Genomic DNA, 24,190 nt, shown 5'->3' on the forward strand with positions numbered 1-24,190 from the left:
AAATTATACAAATTTATTTTGGGTTCAGTGTTGCGCGACCGCACATTTGTCATTCAAAGTGCAATAGTACTGAAAGCTGAAAATTGACCTAGGCAGGAAGGGGGGTAAAAGTGTCTGGGATTGACAAGATTAACAGGTTTTTTTTTTTTTGCACTTATCAGTAGTATATTTAACAGACCAAAATAAAGCAAATAAGACAAGTTAATTGTTAGAGTTTACAAACGCTTTATCGTGGAAAAAAAAAACCTGTCAAATAAAAAAACAACATTACAAAATATTAACAACTCAAAATCAGCATCGCAGCTTTGACAATTACATTGTTCTACTGACTTTCAGTTTGGAAATAAATGTAATTATTAATAATAAAGCTGACAACAATTGAAACATGTCAGCTGCCATGTCTAGGCATTGCCGCTAACCACAGTTGCAGGTGAACATATGAATAAGAGTTTTTGGTCAATTAGACAGAATTAGAATTTTCTTTTTTCTTCACACAGATCAAGAAAACCCAGCATGCATGTAAAGTAACAAAAGACCAAACTCTTATCAAACAGCATTCAGTGGTATGGTGGAAGGAGCACAAGCGACTAAGCGAAAGTCGGTAAGAAAGTAAAAACCTGCAATTAAAATGTGACTGGTCGCTAAACGTGTAATTTGTTCAGTTTCTGCGTTGTTTTTTTGTCCAGCAATTTGACTTGGTTTAGTAATATGAGATGTGATTGTTCTCAATGTGAGCAGATTGTATTCTAACCCCATACTTTCAATGCTAAGGCGTCCTTTATTATTACAGTGATTATAAAGTAGACTTAAAATCAATCACTAAAATCTCATGCAAGTTTTAACCTGTTAGGCCCTGTTCACTTATAGTGTGGGGACCTGTGTTTTACCACACCGGAAGAACGCAGGTCACCGCTAGGACACAGGAGACAATTGTTTCCTATGTGTGCTATTCACACTGCAATGCAGTCTGGACGTGCGGTGCAATGAGCTGCAATAAAATGCAGGCATGCTGCATTTTATCACAGAGCACAGGATGGCATCATACAGTGACATGAATGAAGTATCACTTTTGTACATTTCAAATAAAGTCTGTATAAAAAAAAAAAGGGAAATGCACATCACACCGCCCCCTAGTGCAAGCTCACTGCAACCAGAGTGGACAGCTGCTGCACGCTAAGCCGCTGCAGTTTAGTATGCGGTAGCTGTCTGGGGCAGTGTGAACTGGCTCTCCTAACCATTTCTGACACTTCTCTCCTACATGTAAAAATCTACTTTTTTTTCTAGAAAAGTACTTAGAACCCCCAAACATTATATATATATATATATATATATATATATATATTTGGCAGAGGCCCTATAGAATAAAATGATGAGTGTTGTCATTTTTTTAAATTAAAAAAATGTCAGCCGGTATTTGTATAGCGTTTTTTTCAAACGCTGGATTAAATACACTTTAATGTATTTTATTGCACACAAACGCAATATAATACCTATTTTTTTGTAAAATATAAAAGATGATACAATGAGTAAATAAATACCTAACATGTCATGCTTTAAAATTGCCTCCACCTGTGGAATGGCAGCAAGCTACGGTGCTTAAAATTCTCCACTTTAAACGTCCTTTACATGGCGGCATTGTGCTAGAATTATTGGTCTCATTTTGACATGTGGTGCCATCACCATATACGTGCAGGAGTAAGGTATGCGTTCATATTTGCGCATAAACACAGGGGAACGGGGACGCTTTAAATTTATTTTATTATTTATTTTATACAAAACTTTTTTATATACTCTACACTTTTTTTTGTATTAACTTTATTGCTATCACAAGGGATGAACAACATCCCCTGTGACAGCATGGGCTGTAAAAGGTCTTCTTTATGGAGAGATCTGGAGTCTATTAGACCCCAAATCTCTCCTTTGGTTTGCAATGCAGTGGATCAGACACAGATCGGTCTGATCGGCCGTTTTCCTAGAGACTAACGGTCAGGTAAACAAAGAGGTGGAGCCGGAAGTGACATTATATTTGTCGTTTCTTGGATCACAGAGAGAAAGGAACAATGTAACTTCCTCTCTCTCTGTTCTGTGCAGCTGTCGCCACCAGTTGCAGGCAGCGGTGGCAGGAGGCGGGTGGTACACCTTTCCACCGCCCGCTGAAGTGATTGGGTGGCTGTTCAGCAATTCTAATCATTTCTGCATTACAGGGAATCACTGACTGAAATTTTTTATATCGGGATGATGCCTGCAGGTACAGGCATCATCCTGGTATAACCACTGTAACCCAAGGATATCCTACCGTCGGCAAGTGGTTAAAGCAGAATTCCAGACCAAAAAAAAGAAGGATCTTCACCCTGGGAACAAAAAAATTAAAAGTCATATACTGTAGATGATGATTTTTAATGAAAGGACACTTACCTGACCAAGGATCCAGTGCCTCACCCGAGCCTGTTTTTCATGTTGTGAGAAGCCAGCTGTGACTTTTTGTTGGGGGGGGGGGGGGACCAAACTTCCAACCATGTGAACCGTACACACGAGCGGATTTTCCGCCCAAGCTTGGCTTGCATACACACTGTCACACAAAAGTTCTCTGAACTTTCGACTTCAAGAACGCGGTGACGTACAACACTATGACAAACCGAGAAAATTAAGTTCAATGCTTCAGAGCATGCATCGAATTGTTTGTGAGCATGCGTAGGAATTTTGCGCATCGAAATGGGTACAGACGACAGATTTTCCGATCTGAACTTTTTTTCCGACCGAAAAATAGAGAACCTGCTCTCAATCTTTTGCTGGCGGGAATTCCGCCAGCAAAAGTCCGATGGAGCACACACACGGTCGGATTTCTGACCAAAAGCTCACATCAGACTCTTGCTGGCGGAATTTCCAATCATGTGTACTGAGAGCGTACGCTAGACATAGCGCCTAAAAACTGCCTCCCATGCTGCCCGAATGTGAAAGCCGAGTGCTTTCACACTGAGGCGGTGCACTTGCAGGACGTTACAAAAAGCCCTGCAAGCAGCATCTTTGGGGTGGTTTGGGAGCGCTGTATACAGCGCTCCCAAAACCTCCTTCCAATTGAAATTAATGGGCAGCCCTTCCGAATAGCCTGAAAAGGGATTTGGAAGAACCGCAACATGGGTGGTTATAACCCTTTCTTCGGCTGTTAGCAGGGGGGTTAAAAAGCACCCAATAGCACCCCGAAAAGCACCGCTTAAACCATGCTAAAGCAACGCCAAAAACAGTGGTGCTTTAGCGTTGCTGTGGCCCCAGTGTGAAGGTAGCCTAAAGGTTATAGAGGAGGGGTGAGGAGGCGGAAAAGCAGAACTTCCCCTTTTAGGTGACATTTCTCTGTGCTCCACACACCAAAAAAAAAAAATGCTTAAAATTCCTAAAACAAAAACCAAAAACATTTTGGATTTTTTTTTTAATTCACTTCTAAATGCATGTTGCTATTGGGTCCCTCGTAGTCGCCTCCTTCAGTGCTTGGGCTCTTGACGTCACTTCCCCTCAGTGCAGGAAGGGCTCAGCTCCGCCCCCTCCCTCCTGTCAGTCATCTGGGACACGTGACAGGTCCCAGATGACTGAGCGGCCAATCACTGCATGCGGCACCGCTCGGGCATGCGAAGGGGATGCCCGGCTGTGAAGCAACAGCCGGGTGCCCACAGTTGCAATGCCGAGAGGAGGGGGGGGGGATGAGCGGAGCTTCATTCCCCCGCATCGCTGGACCCTGGGACAGGTAAGTGTCCGATTATTAAAAGTTATCAGCTGCAGTATTTGTATTTTTTTTTTTTTTTAGGGGAAACTCCTAAACAAAACAAAGTAAAAATGATTAACCTATTTAAAGATAAATTAACAAGAAATAGCTTTTGCTTTAATATGCAAAGATTTTCCCCACAGTATTTTTTATGCCCCTAGATGTCCTTAGGCAGCATCAGTCAACCCAGTTCCTCTGAGCCCAAGTCATACTGGATCAGCCCCAGTCATTAACTGGACAGTGAAAGAAGAAGCAGCACAGTGATGTCACTCTGGCCTTCCCATCTATCACCATGCTTCTTGTAAGCTCATAAACTGATTGGCTCTGTGTGCTGCTTCTACCTCTCACAGTATAACTTGGATGTACAGGAACTGCAAGAGACTGAAAGCAGACCAGATGAAGGTATTACATTGCCTACATTTAATGATATATTAACGATTGCAGAGCTGCATTTATTTTTATGCAAGGCGTTTTGTGATTGGGGGACGGATGATTATAACGTTCATTCACACTTCCTCTAATAACAGAATTCCTTGCTGTGATCTGTGTACTGCAGCCAAAAATTTAAGTTTCAGTGCTGAACGTTCAGTGCTGACTTTACTGTAGAGGGGAATGAAAGTAGGAATATTACATTGCGCAGCAGCAGCCACACATTGCACTCACTTCATTTCATTTTATAGTTTAAATGGCCACATATTTTTTGGCTGGAGGTCAGCTTTAACTAAAACCTGTACTGCAGAGGAGTAGAAGCTTCTACTGCTTCACTGTCCTTCTGCAAATGCTAGTTGCCTGACCTTAAAGTGGAGGGCCACCCTGAAAACAAAAAAATTTTAAAAATTACAAAAAAATCTAAAAAAAAAAAAATGAAAATTTTTTATTTTTTTTTTACTTACCAGAAATGCCTGTTTCTAGGCACATAATCCTAATCTTCCTCTTCCTCCTCCGCGGAGATCTTCTGTCTTCTCTCCTCGTCGCGGCGTCTTCTGGGTAATGGGTCGCGCTGTGTTCTGGGAACTGTGTGTTCCAGAACACAGCGCGTCCCATTCAGAAAGTGCTGCGGGACTCGCGCATGCGCAGTAGGAAACGGGCAGTGAAGCCATAAGGCTCCACTGCCTGTTTCCCTTAGAGGGAATGGCGGCGCCGGGACCCGAGAGCCGAGGGACGGGTCGGCCTCGGGCGCCCAACATCGCGGGCGCCCTGGACAGGTAAGTGTGTTTATTAAGTCAGCAGCTGCAGTGTTTGCAGCTGCTGACTTTTTTTTTTTTTTTAAACGGCCCTCCTCTTTAACCACTTGCAGACCGGACTATTTGGCTGGTCAAAGACCAGACCACTTTTTGCGATTCGGCACTGCGTCGCTTTAACTGACAATTGCGCGGTCGTGCGACGTGGCTCCCAAACAAAATTGACGTCCTTTTTTCCCCACAAATAGAGCTTTCTTTTGGTGGTATTTGATCACCCCTGCGGTTTTTATTTTTTGCGCTATAAACAAAAATAGAGCGACAATTTTGAAAAAAACGCATTATTTTTTACTTTTTGTTATAATAAATATCCCCCAAAAATATATATAAAACATTTTTTTCCCTCAGTTTAAGCCGATACGTATTCTTCTACATATTTTTGGTAAAAAAAATGTTTTTGATCAAAGCTTATTGATTGATTTGCGCAAAAGTTATAGCGTTTACAAAATAGGGATAGTTTTATAGCATTTTTATTAATAATTTTTTATTATTTTTTTTTTTTACTAGTAATGACGGCGCTCAGCGATTTTTATTGTGACTGCGACATTGTGGGGGACCGATCGGACATTTTTTACACATTTTTGTGTCGGGGTTAAGTGTTCCTAGGGGTGTGTTACTAACTGTGGGGGGGTTGGGCTTTCATTTAGTGAACACTGATCTCTGCTCCAATCACATGGAGCAGAGATCAGCGTCACTAGTTGCTAGGCAGAATGGAGAAATGCTGTTTACTCTGCATTTCCTCCATTCGGCCGCTCCGTGAGACGATCGCGGGTATGCCCGCGGCGATCGAGTCTGCGGGTCCCACGACCGGACTCACGGGGGTCCCGACCAGCGCGGGAGCGCGCCGCCGGCGGCGTGCTCCCGATGGCAGGGCGGCATTGAATATTGGACGTACCTGTACGCCAATATGCCTGCCCGTGCCATTCTGTCGACGTACATAGTCGTGCGCTGGTCGGGAAGTGGTTAAAGTGTTTGTTACCGCAACATTTCATATTCCTGATATGTGCCTGCTGTACCATGTCCAGAAGGAATTCATCAATGACAGCTGCATGCTTTTCTTATGATTTTAGGGATAAACAGTATTAAACCCCAAAAAGTTAAATATATTGAAGCTTACCAATCATTAGATGTGGTGGCCGCATAAGTTTTCTTTTCTTTGTTTTTTTTCCCTTCTGTGTTAATGGGACATAATTCTGGAGGAATTCTGGAGGAATGGGAACAGGAGGCTCAGCCTACAGCAGCATTGCCAGTCTGAGGGGAGGGGATTGTTAGATGTACTAGCAGATTTAGATACACTAACAAATTTAAAGTGGTTGTAAACCCTTTACAACCATTTTTTCCTACAGGTAAGCCTATAATTAGGCTTACCTGTAGCTACACTGGATATCTCCTAAACCTGCACAGTTTAGGAGATATCCCCTGTATTTGCATGTGCCGACATCATTGACACGTGCGCACTAAAGCAATGGCATGTATGTGCTGTTGCTTCAGTTAGGCTGTGCCGTTACCGGCGGCTCCTACGCACATGCGCGGGAGTGACATCATCGCGGCTCCGGCCAATCACATTGCTGGAGCCCGCGATACCCGGAAGTAACTCCATGAGCAATGTCGGCCACTGAATCGGTGAACAAGAACCGCTGCGGGGGCTTCGATCTAAGGTAAGTAATTCATAATAAGCTAGTATGCTATGAATACTAGCTCATTATGCCTTTGTCTTGCAGTTTTTTGTTTTGTTTTGTTTTTTAGGGTTTACAACCACTTTAAGGCAAACTCCAGCTTGTACTTTATAATCAGTTACAGCAAAACAAAAATGTCTTTTGGGGTAAAGGTTTTACATAAATCATCATCATCATCATCTAATCATTGTAAGAACCCTTGCCAGTGTAAAGTGGTTCCCATCCATGTAAACTGATACATTTTGCTAGAGAGCTTGGTGCTTTTCAAAAAACAGACTTGCTGGTTGGATCACCAGATGAAAAAAGAAGAAAGAAAGCCCCCCAAAAAAACAAATGCAGCCATCACATCTTAGCCCTTGTACACACGGTCGGAGATTCCGACGGAATGTGTCCGATCGGACCGTTTTGTCGGATATTCCGACTGTGTGTGGTCTCCATCGGACTGTTTCCGCCGGAGTATCCGACGGACCAAGTTTTCCAACTTGTTGGTAAAATTTACAGACAAAATGCTCCGATCGGACATACTCCGATCATGTGTAGAAAATTCCGATCGGACAAAGTGCCACCCATGCTCAGATCAAATTCCTACACCAAGGCTATTGGCTACTAGCGTGAACGTAGTCCCATCGTAACGAAATAACGTCATCACATTCTGAACGATCTGATTTCCCAACAACTTTGTCCGACCGTGTGTATGCAACAGTTTCGGACAAAATCAGACGGATTTGGTTGTCGGAATGTCCGACCGTGTATACAAGGGCTAAGAATTGATAAGCTGCAATATAATAAATGTTTGCTTTTGGGTTTAATACTGCTTTTAAACTATGATATACTGTGTGTCCACATAAAAGAAAGGGTTAATTGGCATTAATGGATCTGTAACTACAAATTAAATGCCTTTTGGCATTTAAGAGAGTTTTATTTATCATTTTTTCTTCCAATTTCCACTTATCTGTCGGCATCTGACTGATCATTGCAGAGAAAAAGTGGAATCTCAGCTACAGACCTTCCTGGAAGAGAAAAGTACATTATGTCCTTTTTTTGCAGATATGGTCAACCTTGGTGAGTAATTCATGAACTGCTTTATTCTCTGTACATGCATTGCATGGCTTGTCGTGTTGTTTCCATGTACAGTAGGTTGTTACATTGGGATGATCAGAGAACGACAATGCTCTGCTAGATGGCCAATCATAGAGGTCACCCAAGGGCACATGCTTGTGTAAATGCTGCAGGACATTTAATTTAATAGCCCATAGGCTCAGGAATCTGCTAGGAACAAAGCACTGAGATGAATAGGATGGCAGAAAAAGCTACTTGTCACTCAGGGCTGAAATGAACTGAGAGCAGGATTTATTTATTTATTTATTACAGTATTTTATCAGACATTACCATCCAGCATTCTCTGTTGCTCTGGTGAACACTGCTGTGCCCTTTAAAGTAATCTTTTACTATGTAGGCAACCTTCACTCACCGTCAGAAAATTCTAGTTGCCTGGCTGTCATACTGTGATATCGACATGAATTAATTGAAATGTAAAATTGTAAAAGATTTGAAAAAAATGACAAAATGGAAAAAATGACACCACCTTTTGTGGAAGCGTCTTTCTTCTTTCTATAGCTTTTCTCCATTGAGGTTAACAGATTTTTGCTAATATCCTGGAGCTAGGCTTTAATCTTCGTATATTTTGTCTTCCCTGGTTCCTCCTCTCCCCTCTTATCAACATGAACATTTAAAGTTGAACTTCATTCTCTCAGTCAACACTGACTATTTTTATTCTTTATGCTGCTAGCATTAATAAATATGAACGTACACTAGACTACCAAAAGTATTGTGACGCCTAACTTTAAACGCACATGAACTTTACTGGCATCCCAGTCTTAGTCTGTAGGGTCCAGTATTGAGTTGGCCCACCCTTTGCAGCTATAAGAGCTTCAATTCTTCTGGGAAGGCTGTCCACAAGGTTTAGGAGCGTATCTATGGGAATGTCTGACCATTAATCCAAAATAGCATTTGTGAGGTCAGGCACTGATGTTGGAGAGAAGCCCTGGCTCGCAGTCTCCGCTCGAATTCATCGGGTTGAGGTCAGGACTCATCCATGTCTTTATGAACCTTTGCTTATGTTGGAAGAGACAATCCCCAAACTGTTCCCACAAAGTTGGGGGCATGAAATTGTCCAAAATGTCTTGGTATGTTGTTGCCTTAAGAGTTCCCTTCACTGGAACTAAGGAGCTTTGAGTATTGAAAATTTATTAAATAGAATTTTAGCTTTGTGCTGCTCAGATGCGATGTAGTTTCACTTAAAAACAAAATCTTTCAGGTTTAATTTCATACCTTGTTTTATATTTTAGACCCAATGATATCATCACTGGAGAGGGCCCAATGGGGTGCTGTACATAGCTTCCTGAAAACCTACGGTATTGTCAATGAGACTAGCATCAGTGGGAATAGACAGTGTCTCAGACTTGGTGGTCAGTGGGAGTAAATAAAATTGCATAGTGCCTGTGGTTAGTAAGAAGAGGAATAATGCACAATTATTGGTATTAGTTGGAGGAACAGTGCCCCATCATTGGTATTAGATGGAGAAACAGTGCCCCATCATTGGTGTTAGTCAGAGGAACAGTGCCCCATCATTGGGGCACTGTTTCTCTGACTAATACCAATGATGGGGCACTGTTCCTCTGACTAATACCAATGATGGGGCACTGTTCCTTTGACTAATACATCACTGGTATTAGTCAGAGGAACAGTGCCCCATCATTGGTAGTAGTTGAGGAACAGTGCCCCATCATTGGTACTAGTCGGAGGAACAGTGTCCCATCATTGGTATTAATCTGAGGAACAGTGAGCCATCATTGGTGTCAATGGGAGGGATAGTGCCCTATCGTTTAGATCAGTGGGAGGAATTTTACACCATTGTTAGTGTCAATGGAAGGAATAGTGCCTTGTATCAATGGGAATAATAGTGCCACTTATCAGTGGTAGGAACAATGCCCCAAGGGCCAGATAAAGGCAAGAAAATGGCCACAATTTGTAGACCAAGAATCTTGGTCCCCCAAAGAGTTAGGTATGGTTAAGCTAAAAATTGCTATGAAATGTCTTGGTTTTGATGGCCTGAATCTGATCACTGTGGGTACCGCTACTTAATTTCTTGTTTCCGGTTTCATGAAGTTGAGTGAAAAGTTGTCACCTATGACAGCCAGTGATCTCCCACCTCCTCTCTGTCCAGTTCCATGTAATTACAGAAATAAAAGGAAGAGCACTACCTGCCCGGAGTTTGCTTGTTCTTCCTGTACCTGCGTGGGTTTTCACCGGGAACTCCGGTTTCCTCCCACACTCAATAGACATGCTGGTAGGTTAATTCAATCCCGTCTAAATTGGCCCTAATATGTGTACAGTATATGAATGTGAGTTAGGGACCTTAGATTGTAAGCTCCATGGGACTGTTGTGAATGTATAATATATATATATGTGTAAAGCTCTGTGTAAATTGATGGTGCTATATAAGTACCTGTATTAAATAAATAAATAGAAGCAAATTCTTCGAGACCTTTCTCAAAGTCTCCAAGTCTTTCCCAAACAGGGTTCCTCTGGAGTTTTCTAGGGGTTCCTTGAGTAATGAGCAAATTCTTCCTCTCAAATAGGTAACCACTGACACCAATAATCGTATCTATCTGTAAGGGAAGGTTTCTTCAAATATAAGAAGCATTCTTTCTACTGACCGCCACATTAATGTACTGTGAGCTGTAGATAAAGTCATTTATTAGCAGGGGTTCCCTGAAACTGGAAAGTTATTTCAAGGGTTCCTGCTTCATGTTAAAAAGGTTTGGAAATGCTGTTCTAGACCATGGAAAATAAATTCATCCTTGCAGGTCACGTATTTTCTGCCACTTCATATTGCCCCATTTCCGCTTCCCAGCAGTAGAATAAAGTTGACATGTACATGAACCAGTGCTAACCACGTAAATGAGGAATAAATAATGCCTGACACGCAGTGAATTGAATAAGGAAATCGTCCACGGAACACAGGGAATATTAGACATATGTGGAATGGGATCTACAGGAAAAAAAAACTGACAGGCATGTAGAAGAGCAGCAGCAGCATAACAAAGCATTGACTAGGGACTGAGGGGAACACCTTGTTAGTACAGCAATAGTGACAGCAGGAGAGAATTCTGATCAAGCAATTTATAGAAATATATTCTGTTACCATGCTTGATGTTTTATACATGGTAGAAAATGTACAGCTTCTGTACGCCATGTAGCAGCTGTTCCGCCAAGGGATGGATTATTTTGTAGGACTTAAAACTAAGACAGTATAATTTGAAAAGGGGTCACAGACACCAATCTGCCCATTTTTTTGCTGGCTTGAGCCACAGTCTTATGTCTGTGGTGTCAAACTGGCTTCTGCCATCCCACAACTGTCAGTAGGGACAATATTTGGACCTGGACTACTCAGAATGGCCCACTTCCTACTGCACCGACAAAAAACTTACAAAGTTGTCAGAGCTGATCCTGTAAGCTTTAGGAGCGTGCTGTAACGTTGCTGTCCCAAGGTTGTACTGTGCCTGAATATCTTAATATGTAGAGTCTGTAAGAAAGAAGGGAAAGGAGAGACATGATTGCAATCTTTAAATACATCAAGGATGTGAATAACGTTCAGGCGTCCAAAAACACAAGGACATGACGTCAAACTAGCAGGAGAAAAGTTCAAAACTAATCTTAAAAACGATTATTTCTCTGAAAGTGTAGCACAGAAGAGATAATGGAGGTTATTTACTAAAGGCAAATCAACTTTGCACTGCAAGTGCACTTGGAAGTAAAGTCGCTGTAGATCCGAGGGGGGCATGCAAGGAAAATAAAAAAACAGAATTTTAGCTTGCACATGATTGGATGATAAAATCAGCAGAGCTTCCACTCATTTCAGATCTACCCCTTAGATTTAGAGCGACTGCAATTCCAAGTGTAAAGGGATATATCACCGCTCCTGAAAAAACAAACAGATAATGAACCTTTCTCTTGGTTCAGAAGTCATAGGTGCTGGCAATTGCTAATAGCAATAAACAGGAACAGATTCTGGATAGCCGCACTCTTGAAAAGTAGCCTTCTTTTATTAAGAAAAATTCACATCAAAAATAAAAAGATAGTAATCACAGCAGACAAAGCATCTGACGTTTTGCACTAGCAGCAGTGCTTATTTGTAGCTTGTTCCTATTTATAAGTAAAGTCGCTGTAGATCCGAGGGGGGCATCCAAGAAAAATAAAAAAACAGAATTTTAGCTTGCACATGATTGGATGATAAAATCAGCAGAGCTTCCACTCATTTCAGATCTACCCCTTAGATTTAGAGCGACTGCAATTCCAAGTGTAAAGGGATATATCACCGCTGCTGAAAAAACAAACAGATAATGAACCTTTCTCTTGGTTCAGAAGTCATAGGTGCTGGCAATTGCTAATAGCAATAAACAGGAACAGATTCTGGATAGCCGCACTCTTGAAAAGTAGCCTTCTTTTATTAAGAAAAATTCACATCAAAAATAAAAAGATAGTAATCACAGCAGACAAAACATCTGACGTTTTGCACTAGCAGCAGTGCTTATTTGTAGCTTGTTCCTGTTTATTGCAATTCCAATTCCAAGTGCACTTGCAGTGCAAAGTGGATTTGCCTTTTGTAAATAACCATCAATTATCAGTAAGTGGATTCATATATCCCTAAAACAAACAGATTTATACTCAGACTATATATATATATATATATATATATATATATATATATATATATATATATATATATATATATATATATATTACACACACAGTTTATATTAAAAAAAATTGGGCAGACTCGATGGACATGTGAATCTTTTCTCTGCCATCTTTCTTCCATGGTTCTTTGCATGTCCAACCACTGGTGGATTATCATAAGGGCAGAATAACATTTTTGGTTTTGGGTTTAATAGGGCTTTTTCATCTTTGTAAGTTTTTAGATTTCTCTGTACTCTCCAATCTGAGGGCATTGGGGTTGATTTGCTAAAGGCAAAAAGACTGTGCACTCTGCAAGTGCAGTTGCTCCAAGGCTTAGTAAATGAGGTAAAGCTTCACTTTGCAATGAACACCCAATCACGTGCCAGGAAAATTTAAAAGAAAACTGTGCTTTTGCTTGCAAATGATTGGATGATGGAAGTCAGCAGAGCTTCTGCTCATTTACTAAGCTCTGGAGAAACTGCACTTGCCTTTATGAATCAACCCCATTGTTTCAGCTTTATCTGCTAAATCCTTCAGAAAAGCTTTGCAAAACCAAAAATGTAATATATTTCAGCTAACCAAACATTTAGATATAGTGCCTGCATTTGTTATGTTTTCATAGGCTTTTTTCCCCTCTGTTTTCACCTGGAGATCTGGCCAGTAGCACACCTCCCGTATTAGGGCTCTTTAACACTGATCAGTTTTAAAAAAATCTGAAGAAAAATGCATGAAAAATGCATCCCTTTAAATCCTATGGAACTCTTCACACTGGTCCGCTGTGTTTCAGTTGCGTTTTTAAACACCCTGCTTGCTGCAATTTTGGTGCATGTTTGGTGTGGTAAAAAAAAGATGCACCTAAACTCTGAAGGTTTTTTTCCAACGGAGTTCTGCTGAAACTGACTTGTCTACACTCGATCACACCGAAGTCAAATCGTTTAGAACACGGTGACATACAACACGTACGACAGGGCTAGAAAAAGGAAGTTCAATAGCCAGTAGCCAATAGCTGCCCTTGCGTTGTTTTTGGTCCATTGGAACAGCATACAGGCGAACGGTTTTCCCGATAGGAATTGATTCTGTCGGAAAGATGTTCTATTTCTAGGTCCGTCAATTTTTTTTTTTTTTTAAGTCAGCTGTAGCCCACACACTTTTTCTGCCAGAAAGTCTGACGGTGTGTACACGGCATTAGAGTGCATTCACTCTGGATGGAAGAGCACAGGGGCACCTTTGGACAGCAGCATTGTCAGTTTAGGGGTAGGGGAGTGTTAGATGCACTAGTAGATCTAAATACACTAACAAATTGAACCCAAACTCCTAGCTAAATGTTTTATAAGCAGTTACAGCAAAAATATCTCTGGGAGAAATCATTGGGACAGGAAGCAGGGGGGAAATCGCCACAATGGGGACATTGCAGGAATAAAATTGTGCTGGAAATGGCATTTAAAGGACAAGTAAAGTCAAAGCTTTTTTGGCTATATTTCTCCTATGGATCACAAGAGTGCAATTTTTTCTGCATTCCTGTGACCTGTTTTCAGCCGACAGCTAAAGTCCACTCAGCTGGTCCAGGCTCCAGAAAGATCCAGACTTCATCAGGATCCACCCAGAAGCCTGGACCAGCAGCTGTCTTAGCCTCTCAGCATGTTGCTGAGAGCCTGAGCCAGCCGCTCATACCCCCTTCACAGCCCAGTGCTTCACTGAGAGCTGGAGGAGCAGAGCAGAGAGCCGGTGACTGACAGTCTTGGCTCTCTGCTCAGAGCAGAGGGGGAGAACTGATCGATTAGTGCTCTTTGATTGCTCAGTTCTTGGGGTAGAAGCGACAGGGGACAGCTGCAGCTGAGATCGGTGCTGCAGCGATCTAGGTGGGTATGATTTTTTTTTCTGCATTCCCCAACTTCTCTTTCAAAGGATAGATTCAATAAAAAAATATATATATATATTCTAAGCCAGCCCTGCCCCTCCTCACCATGTGCTCACTTACTTCATTCTGATGTTGGAGCCCTCCCGTAGCATAAAACTAATTAGGCAAACACTGCACTTGCCTAGTGACTCATAACATTGGGTATAACATATCAAGTGTACAATAATGCTAGAAAGTGTACAATTCTAATAAAACATCCCGCAGTAGTTAATAAAGTGCTCATGCTTCAATATAAATTCGGTGCTCCACTGCTCAGTGTTCAGACAACGTGCCCCACGTGGATGTGGACCACCTATCGCTAGAATGGTCACTTGTACTTTGTGGGGAAAAGACCCCTAAATGATGTCTTTCAAGGTTAGCTGCACTGCTAGTAATCCTCCATGGATAGGGAATAAAAATGACAGAGGGGGGCATCCATAGCGTATTTGTTTTAAGATTTCCAGCAAAAGATTAAATAGATGCACTCACATTTTATGGCACCCGGTGTAATCAGCATGTGTTTTTAATAAGGTTTAGTCCAGCCAATCACATTTAAATGCTGATCTCTCGCTATGAGGCTCGGTCCTCTGTGATCGTTCTGTGGGCAGATATGGTGTTGCGATTACACGATCAAGCCTCAACGCATTTCAGCCAATAGGAAAGACCGCCAACAGGAAGCTCCCGTAGCATGGTGGTGCTCTGTTACCCAACACTGCTTATCCCTGCATAGTAATATCCTATTGACTTTAATGGGTCTTATTCAAATGGTATAGGTGAAGTTAGTGTCAAACAAGAGGCTGTTAACACCACAAAAGGCCACCATTATCTGAAAGAGGTAAGTCACCGCCTGGGTGGTGGTGGAGCTGGCAGAATAAAAGGATGCTGGGAAGGAGGGCTGAGGAGTTTTTATTAAAGTGAACCTGTTCTTCAAGCCTGTATAAATGTATTGTTTTTCCATTGTAACATGGGAATGGTTAGGAAGAATGTTGAATGCATCTGCTAAGGAGACCAAATGTTGTGCTAGTTGTCTGAACCATTCTGAAATAAGCTGTGTAGATAAAACGGATTGAGGAAGTTAACTTGCTTAACCTCAGATGTCCCCGAGGAGCCACCAAGCTCCTCTCTTCCCTGTTTTGATGATCCCGCTGGCAGTCAAGAACTTAATTTTTCACTTGCCATTAAGTGATAAAACTCTCTGTTTGGAAGCAGAACAGCAATTATCGGAGGAACGAGATGGGTATAAAGCATGCACAGTACATCCCATCTGGCAGCTGAGGGATGATTTAAAACATAGGATTTGTGAATTGCGGCATGACTCTCTCCACCAGTCTCAAATGGAAAATGACTTTGATCCGGAGAATATAATCCAGCAGGTTAGTATTTTACCTCTTTTTCCTCAACAGTACTTATGCGTTTTTCTCTTATCACTTTGCATAACTACTATGATACTTTAGGGCTGAATATATGAAAATGAATAACAATTTAGAATAATATTGCTCATACTGTTGAAAAAAAAGCTGTTGCCTTGCAGAACAGTATTTTATAACTCTCTGGGCCTTCGAGAGTCATAAATAACTGCATTAAAACTGCTTGTTAGGACCAGTTGGGTTTTCCCATTCATGTCCGTTGAGTACATAATAGTTTAAAGAGACCCTGTCACCATTTAAAAAACATTGCAGGTTTTGACTAATCCATGAGTCAATTCCCCAGCACAGGCCCCCTCCTTGCACATGATAGCCCTCAGCTACCTTAGGAGTGTCTTAATACTCTTTGTGCTGGCCCAGCTCCCCCAACCTCCCCCTCCCTTCCCTTCTCCTCCCTACATAACTTTTTGTGTATCTGTAGGGGAAGGAGCGAAGGGGATTACCATAGAACAACCTTTCTGAACCAGAGTTCTGTGGAATTCTAAGGTTCTTACAGAGATTGCTGATGGTTCCTTGAGCAATGAGCAAGTTCTACTTCTCAGATAAGTAACCTTATGACCCCTGATAAGGGTTGTACCGATACTAATATCGGTGCAGATACCAAGCATTTGCACGAGTATCGGTAGCCTCACAGGTAATCGGTCCAGCAGCAGTTCCAAGCACCGATCCCCCCCCCCCATATAGCCTTTCTATAAAGCAGCTGACAGCCACTTATCTCCCTCTCCCTCCCGCGGCTGCCAGCTGCTTTATTGAAAGGCTATATGGGGGGATCAGTGCTTGTAAGTCCCCCTACCGCCACACCAATCACCCTGATTGTTCCTCTGTGTCCTCCTTTGGCTTCAGGTATCCTCCTCCCTCTCTTTGTGTCCTCCTCCGGTCCCAGTTCTACACCAGGTCCCCTTCTGTGCTCCGCGGGTCTTCTTTTGGTCCCCGTCCCCTTTTCTGAATGCACAGAGTCAGTGATCACTGACTGTCCATTCATTACTGAGCCACGTAAAAAAAATAAAAAAAGAGAGAATAATTAATAAATAATTAAAGGTTAAATTGTAAAAATAATAAAAACTAAAGTATCAGTAATAGGTATTGGCGAGTACTTGAAAAAAAATGATTGGCACTTGTACTTGGTCTTAAAAAAGTGGTATCTGTGCAACCCTACCGCTAATATAATGAGCATTCTTCACACTGATCATCACGCTAGTGTAGGTATAATAATTGTTAGCAGGGGTTCTGTGAGACCTGAAAATTATTTTAAGGGTTCTAGCATGTTAAAAGGGTTGAGAAAGGCTGCAAAAGAGTGTAATTTCCATGACAGTTCTGAGTGTACGAGTGCTCCTGACATAAAAAGTTTGTGAGCATGACTTATGGTTGTTTGCCATCATCCACCTATAGAGTGCTATTTGTTCCTGAATCCCTGTGAAAGTTCTCAGCTGATGCGTTTCACACCGCTCATTGGGGCATAGTCCTCTGACTAAGCCCCTTGGGCAGGGTGAAACACGCCAGGGATCGTGGTTTGTGGAGAAGCATAGGCTGAGGATACTCCTTATTCCTATACTACATGGGCTGGCCGGGCATTCACATGCCTGTCACTTTTTGGATGAGTACATTAAGACGCTGGCACCCCATCACCTGGGGATCAAGGAAAGAGTCTCCTCTTCAGCTTAGAGCGGCACTCCAAACTTTTCACATACATCTCTGGTAAAGTTGTTTGCAAAGGTAATTATGCAACATGTATATACCAGCATTGCCAATGCAGCATTTTAACCCTTGTTCAGTCCTGAGCATGTTGCATTTCACCACAGGATTGTTATTCTATAATTTTTAGCAACTGAGTTATCCAGGTATGTCAAATTTTTTTTTTTCCTTTTTTAATATACAAAGGTTGAATCTGTGAAAAGACAGCAAAATGTGTTAATTGAAAAACTAATTCAAGAGCAGCGGGTTTTGAAGGAAGAACTTTTAGAATGTGATATTCTGGTAAGAAGACAGACACTGTGATTGATTTAAAAATAGAACATAAAAAAATGATAGTCATTTCAACTAAAAACTTATTGTCTCCTAGGAATCTATTCATTCAGAAGAAATTGCAGATCAGCTAGGGGAAATCCCTATTATTCTGCAGGAGATAGCATGTCCGTATGCAGAACTGAAGTCTTCTGTACTAAGTGAATATCAACAGCTTGTTGACCTGTACACCCGAAAGATGAAGGAGCTGGATGGACAGTTAAAAGACATAGACAGGTGAAATGCAGTATTTTCTTCAGTAAACATTCAAGGGGTATTCCAGCAAGAGAGACAATACTTTTTTTGAGCAGATGTCTAACCAGACCAATTTTGTTTAGTTTATTCATAAATTATATAGAGGATGGGATAAATATCTCAGTTCTTGCAGACAATGCAAAAATAAGCAGGGCAATAACTTCACATCAGGATATCACATTTTTACAGAAAGACCTGAACAAAATAATGGAGCTGGCAACTACATGGCAGATGAGGTTTGATGTGGAGAAATGTGGAGAAATGTAAGGTAATGCACTTGGGGCGGCTAAAAACATAAACGCAGGCTACTCACTAGGGTGAGAACTTCTGGGGGAATCAAAGATGGAGCAACCTCTGGGGGTCCTAGTAGAAGACAAACTGAGCAATAGCATGCAGTTTCAAGCGGCAGCTACCAAAGCTGGAAGAATATTCACATGCATAAAAAAGGGGATATACTCAAGATATAAAACTATAATCCTGCCACTTTATAAAACTCTCTTTGGGCCACATCCTGAGTACTCCATTCAGTTCTAGTCACCAGTCCTCAGAAGGGTTGTGCTGGAGCAGGAGAGAGTCCAAAGAAGGGCAACAAAATGAATAAAGGGACTGGAGGACCTCAATTGTGAGGAACGACTACAGGCACTAAATTTATTCTCGTTGGAGAAGAGACGCTTGAGAGGGGATATGATCGCGATTTACAATTATCTCCATGGTGATCCTATTCATTCTCAGGGAGTGTAAGAAGACACAGGGCCACACAGTGATATTGGAGGAGAATCGGTTTAACCTTAAGCTGCGCAGGGGGGTTTTCACCGTCAGGGCAATAAGGATGTGGAACTCTCTTCCACAATTGGTGGTGTCAGCGGGGAGTATTGATATGTTTATAGCAATATAACGGTGGCAAAGTGGTTTAGTTATCCTGATCGGACATCATATAACGTGATCAGGATAACAAGCCAGCGTGTGCCCACGTGGGGGCGCGCAGCGAGGTGATCGGAGGTGCTCTGTGTCAGTCTGACACACCGCAACTCCGATCATGGTGACAGAGGCTTCTGTCACTTCTGACAGAGGCTTCTTACCATGACCAATCACAGCTGATCATCGCGTGAACCAGGAAGTGCCGGTAAACGGCTTTTCTCGGTTCATGCTGACAGCAGCTCTCCCTGTCGGGGGGGGGGGGGGGGGGTCTGTGCTGATAATCAGCACATTGATTATCAGTGCAGCCCCCATCAGGTGTGCCCATCCAGCTGCCAATAAGTGCCCATCACCTGCCAGTCTATGTCCCATAATAAACGCCTGTCAGTGCCCATAAAAGTGCCAATCAGTGCCCCATCAGTAATGCCTGTCAGTGCCCTTCAGAAGCCACTCAGTCATGCCTGTCAGTAGCTCCACATCAGTGCTGCCTATCCAGTGCCACTTATCAGTGCCCATCAGTGACGCCTATCAGTGGCATCAGGTCCTGCTTATCAGTGCCCATCATTTTTTTTTTTTCAAAATTCAAATTGTCTGTCTTTTTTTGTTTTTAGCGCAAAAAATAAAAAACGCAGAGGCGATCAAATACCACCAAAAGAAAGCTCTATTTGTGGGAAGAAAATACCTACACAGGTTGAACTGGATGGACTATTGTCTTTATTCAACCTTACCTACTATATAACTATGGTACTTCTTACTTGATCATTTCTAAGAAAGGCAAATTGTATAGTGATTTAGAAGATCTACCTGTCCATGATTAGCTTTTATTGTTTCCAGTTTTTAAAGTGATCCAATGCTTTGCCCATGCAAGTTAAAGAAGCAGGTTTGCTTCAATGCCACTTTCCAAGCAACGCATACTTTGCACTCCAGCCTCTTCCTGTTGGAAGCAGGAGAAGCCACCCTGCGTGAACTAGAAGTCTCTCAAGTCACAGCTTACACAGGGCTTTGGACTTTGGTGCTTGCTGATTGGTCCAGTGTTGTTACATAAAGTCACACACTTCTCAAAACTTAAAAGTACCGAATACAGTGGAACCTTGGATTACAAGCATAATCCGTTCCAGGAGAATGCTTGTAATCCAAAGCACTCGCATATCAATGCAAGTTTCCATAGAAGTCAATGGAAATGAAGATAATTTGTTCCACATTGACTTCTATTGTATGCAGTACCACATTTGGCCAGAAGTGGGGGCCGCCAGAGAGACTCGGAAATACACAGAGACAGCTCAGATGCACTCGGAAACCCTTGGAGACGTTCGAAAACACGCGGGAATAGAGTATTTCCGAGTGTTTCCGAGTATTTACGAGTGAGTCCGAACGGCTCCAAATGTCACTGGTGCCCTAGCACCTCAGGCCAAATGCAGTAATGCACACCGCAGAGGCCTGAATTCTGCTTGTTTTGTGGGACAACACTCGCAAACCGATTCAGGATTTTTTAAAAGTAATAGTATTGTGAAACGCTCGTTAACCACGTTACTCGCAATCTGAGGTATTACTGTACTTTATTCCTAGCAGCTTAATGGAGTGGCAGTAAGGAAGGAATGGTGAGTATGTGCTCTTGGGTTTATTTTCCCTGCATTGGCAAAACACGGATTTGCTTTTATAGAACACAAACTAGGTTATATTTAACCACTTGACCACCGGAAGGTTTTACCTCCTTCATCACCAGACCATTTTTGCTATTCAGCACTATTATACTTTAACTGGCAATAGCTTAGTCTTGCAACACTGTATGCAATATTTTATACTTTCTGTTATAAAACTGAATTTTTTAATAAATTTAGGCCAAAAATTTATTCTGCTACTGGTCTAGTTCTGAACGTGATCAATATACTGATTCGTACAGACACTATACTCGCAATGGCGGTGATCAGGGACTTATGGTGTGACTGTAATAGTCTGGCACTAACTGATACTGGCTGAGATGGGCACTAACTGACACTGACGTGATTTATCGGGGTGCCCAAAAAGTGTATGCATGTGTATGTGTGCTGCTTGTACTCATTGATCTGGCTGGGTTACTCTCCTTGCTTATATTTCTGAATGGCAGGGAGAAATCTACCCACTGCTGTTTGCAAACAGAGAGGTCTGTGCTTTGATTGTTCACAGCCGGTCAGCAGGTATAAAGCCATAATAATTAGCTATGACCGGCTGACAAACTCTTGCTGTGTCCACAGTTTGGAGGGATTTCCTCTCGCTTCCTCTGTTGGCCAAGGGACAGAAAGTGAAAAGAAACCTGCCCAATGGGAAACAGACAGTAAAAAAAAAAAAAAAAAAGTTTTGCCTTTTAGCTCTACTTTAAAAACTTTTCACAAAACAATAATATAGTACGTTTACTCAGGGGGTATGCATTTGATAATTATTTGCTTTTAAAATTCATGTGCTGATAGTTATGCTCTTGATCACTTTTTAGATCCAAGCATTGCACACTGTTATATGATTTGAATGGTGTGGTAAAATCCACATGATGATAGTATACACATGTAGGTTTGTTTTAATTAATACATATTTAAAGATTGGAATACTTAATATTAAACCTCATTTGAGTTGCCTAATCTTGAAACGCAAAAAACAAAAATGTAAAACTCTGCAGCTTACCATGCCTTAGATGTGGTGCTACATTAGTTTCCATTTTTTAGGCTAAGAGCATTTTCAGCAAGTACAGAAAATACATGTTCATTTTCCCAGAAATGTAGTGTTCTTGTAGCTACAATGTGATCATTCTTGCAAGCTATCTATTGTAAATTGAAATTTCTTGCCCCCACAAGGAATTGAGATGGAGAGTTTCAGAGAACTTGTGCAGCAGGTGCTCATTCGTGTGCAGTAAGGGATCATTCCTATTCAGCAGCTGCTAATTCCCATTCAGCAAGTGCTAATGCGCATGTGCTGAGACACAGACCAAGACGAGCAAGGACTGGAATGGGCATGCGCAATGGCACATCCGTGTGAACACGTACACGTTAGCGTGCGCACACATCCATAGATTCTGGCAAACAGAAGCCTATTTAAACTGAGAGTCTGCATGGTTTCAGTGCTGGATTGTCTTCAGCTTTGGTTCCTGTACTCCCGACTCATCCATGTCTGCTGACCTTGTTCCTGACCCGGCTACGTCTGACAACTCTCTTGGATCACCCCTGCCTGCTCTGCTTCTTGCTTATGTTACTGACCCCGGCCTGGATTTATGACTACGGCTCCGCCTCCTGGTTTGGTACCCCACCGCCAGCATGTTACCAACTTCTGCATGTTCCCGACCTTGCAACTGATCCTGATTCTGCATCTGTCTGCCTGGCTCCCATTGAACAAGACTTGTGACCAGACTCCTTGCCACTACTGGAAGGACTCCTGTGTCTTCAAGTTACAGCCCTGTTTCACTACAGCTTCCAGGAGCACTCCTGGCTCAGGCTATAACTGATTCCGGTGCCAGTAGTTGCTTTATCGACCATGCCTTCACCCAGCAACATAACATCCCACTGCAACCCAAACAACAGAGACTTTCTATACAGCTATCTGATGGATCAAGTATTAAATCAGGACCCATCACCCATGACACTCAGCCCTTACCTGCCAACATCTTGCCAGACTACCAAGAACTGCTATACCTAGATGTCATTTCCTCACCATTGTTCCCAATCATCCTGGGTATGCCATGGTTGCAAGCTCATAACCCCCAAATTAACCGGACTACTGGTAGGGTTACCTTCCAGTCTTCTAATGCCGCGTACACACGACTGGACTTTTCGACAGACTAGGTCGACTATCTTCCCGACAGACTTTTGGCGGAGTTCCGATGGACTTTCCAAATGAACGGACTTGGCCACACACAATCACACCAAAGTCCAACGTATTCGAACGTGATGATGTACGACCAGACTAGAATAAGGAAGTTCATAGCCAGTAGCCAATAGCTGCCCTAGCGTAATTTTTTGTCCGTCGGACTAGCATACACACAAATGGATTTCTCAATAGGAACTGGGTCGGCGGAGTTCCTGCCGAAAAATTTTTAAACATGTTCTATTTCTAAAGTCCGTCAGATTTTTGGACAGCAAAGGTCTGATGGAGCCCACACACGATCAAATTGTCCGACGGATTCGTTCCTTTGGACGTTTGCTGTCAAAGTCCGGTCGTGTATACGCGGCATTACTGTTTGCAGAACTGTCTCAAAACTTCACACCATGCGGCTCCAGATATTTGCTGCTTAAATCCTGTTTCCAAATCACAAGAGCTTGTTACATCAGTTTACCATGACTTCATGGATGATAAACAAAAAGCAGACATTCTCCCTCCTCATCAAGCATATAACTGCCCTATTGGACTGTTACCAGGGGCAGAGATTCCATTTGGAAGGATTTTTCCTCTGTCTGAGCCTGAACTTTTGGCCCTTAAAGAGTATGTTGATGAGAATGTTAGGAAGGGGTTCATCCGACCCTCTACTTCTCCAGCTGATGCAGGAATATTCTTTGTTGAGAAAAAAGACCACTCCCTCCATCCATGTGTGGACTACAGAGAATTGAATCAAATTAAGATTAAAAAACATTATCCTCTTCCTTTGATCAGTGAACTATTTCAGAGACTTCATTCTGCACAGGTATTCACATAATTAGATCTGCGAGGTGCCCCTAACTTGGTCAGGATCCGTGAGGGGGACGAGTGGAAAACGGCCTTCCGAACATGTTTTGGTCATTTTGAATATTTTGTTATGCCATTTGGACTTTGCAATGCGCCAGCCACTTTCCAACATTTTGTCAATTACATTTTCAGGGACTTCTTGGACTTATTTGTGATTGTCTATCTGGATGACATACTCATATTCTCAGTTTTCCTGGAATTACACCGCATCCATGTGAAACAGGTTCTCTATAGACCGAGGCAAAATGGAGGATACGCAAAGGCTGAGAAATGTAAATTTGAACGTCAGACCATTCATTTTCTGGGTCTAGTGATATTAACCGGGGGTATTGCAATGGACCCTCAAAAGTTTTCAGCTATACTGTTTTGGCCACCCCCAGCCGATAAAAAAAGAGTACAATGTTTTGTCAGTTTTGCTAATTTTTACAGGAAATTTTCTTAAGGATTTCTTTGGCATCATAACACCCATTACCCAACTCACACAGTAGCAAGGTCTATTTCAATGGACTGAAGCAGCTCAGGCCACATTTGATAATCTAAAGGGATTGTTTACCTCTGCTCCAGTCCTGAAACATCCTGATCCTGCTCTACCAATATGTTCTAGAGGT

The 24,190-nt window shown here is 42.2% G+C and overlaps 1 protein-coding gene across 1 annotated transcript in view; it reads left to right on the forward strand.

Moving 5' to 3' along the window:
* CCDC148 (coiled-coil domain containing 148) overlaps window positions 1–24,190 on the forward strand; it is a 416,154-nt gene that overhangs the window by 224,288 nt on the left and 167,676 nt on the right. The window contains exons 4-8 of the mRNA XM_077447650.1: window positions 498–601; window positions 7,648–7,730; window positions 15,517–15,680; window positions 17,610–17,705; window positions 17,791–17,969. Of these exons, the coding sequence (XP_077303776.1) occupies window positions 498–601; window positions 7,648–7,730; window positions 15,517–15,680; window positions 17,610–17,705; window positions 17,791–17,969 (626 nt within the window). The remainder of the gene's footprint in view (window positions 1–497; window positions 602–7,647; window positions 7,731–15,516; window positions 15,681–17,609; window positions 17,706–17,790; window positions 17,970–24,190) is intronic.

Source organism: Lithobates pipiens, unplaced genomic scaffold (genome assembly GCF_037356315.1).
Source record: "Lithobates pipiens isolate NorthernLeopardFrog02 unplaced genomic scaffold, aLitPip1_a1.2 Scaffold_22, whole genome shotgun sequence".
In the NCBI taxonomy this organism is placed as follows: Eukaryota; Metazoa; Chordata; class Amphibia; order Anura; family Ranidae; genus Lithobates; species Lithobates pipiens.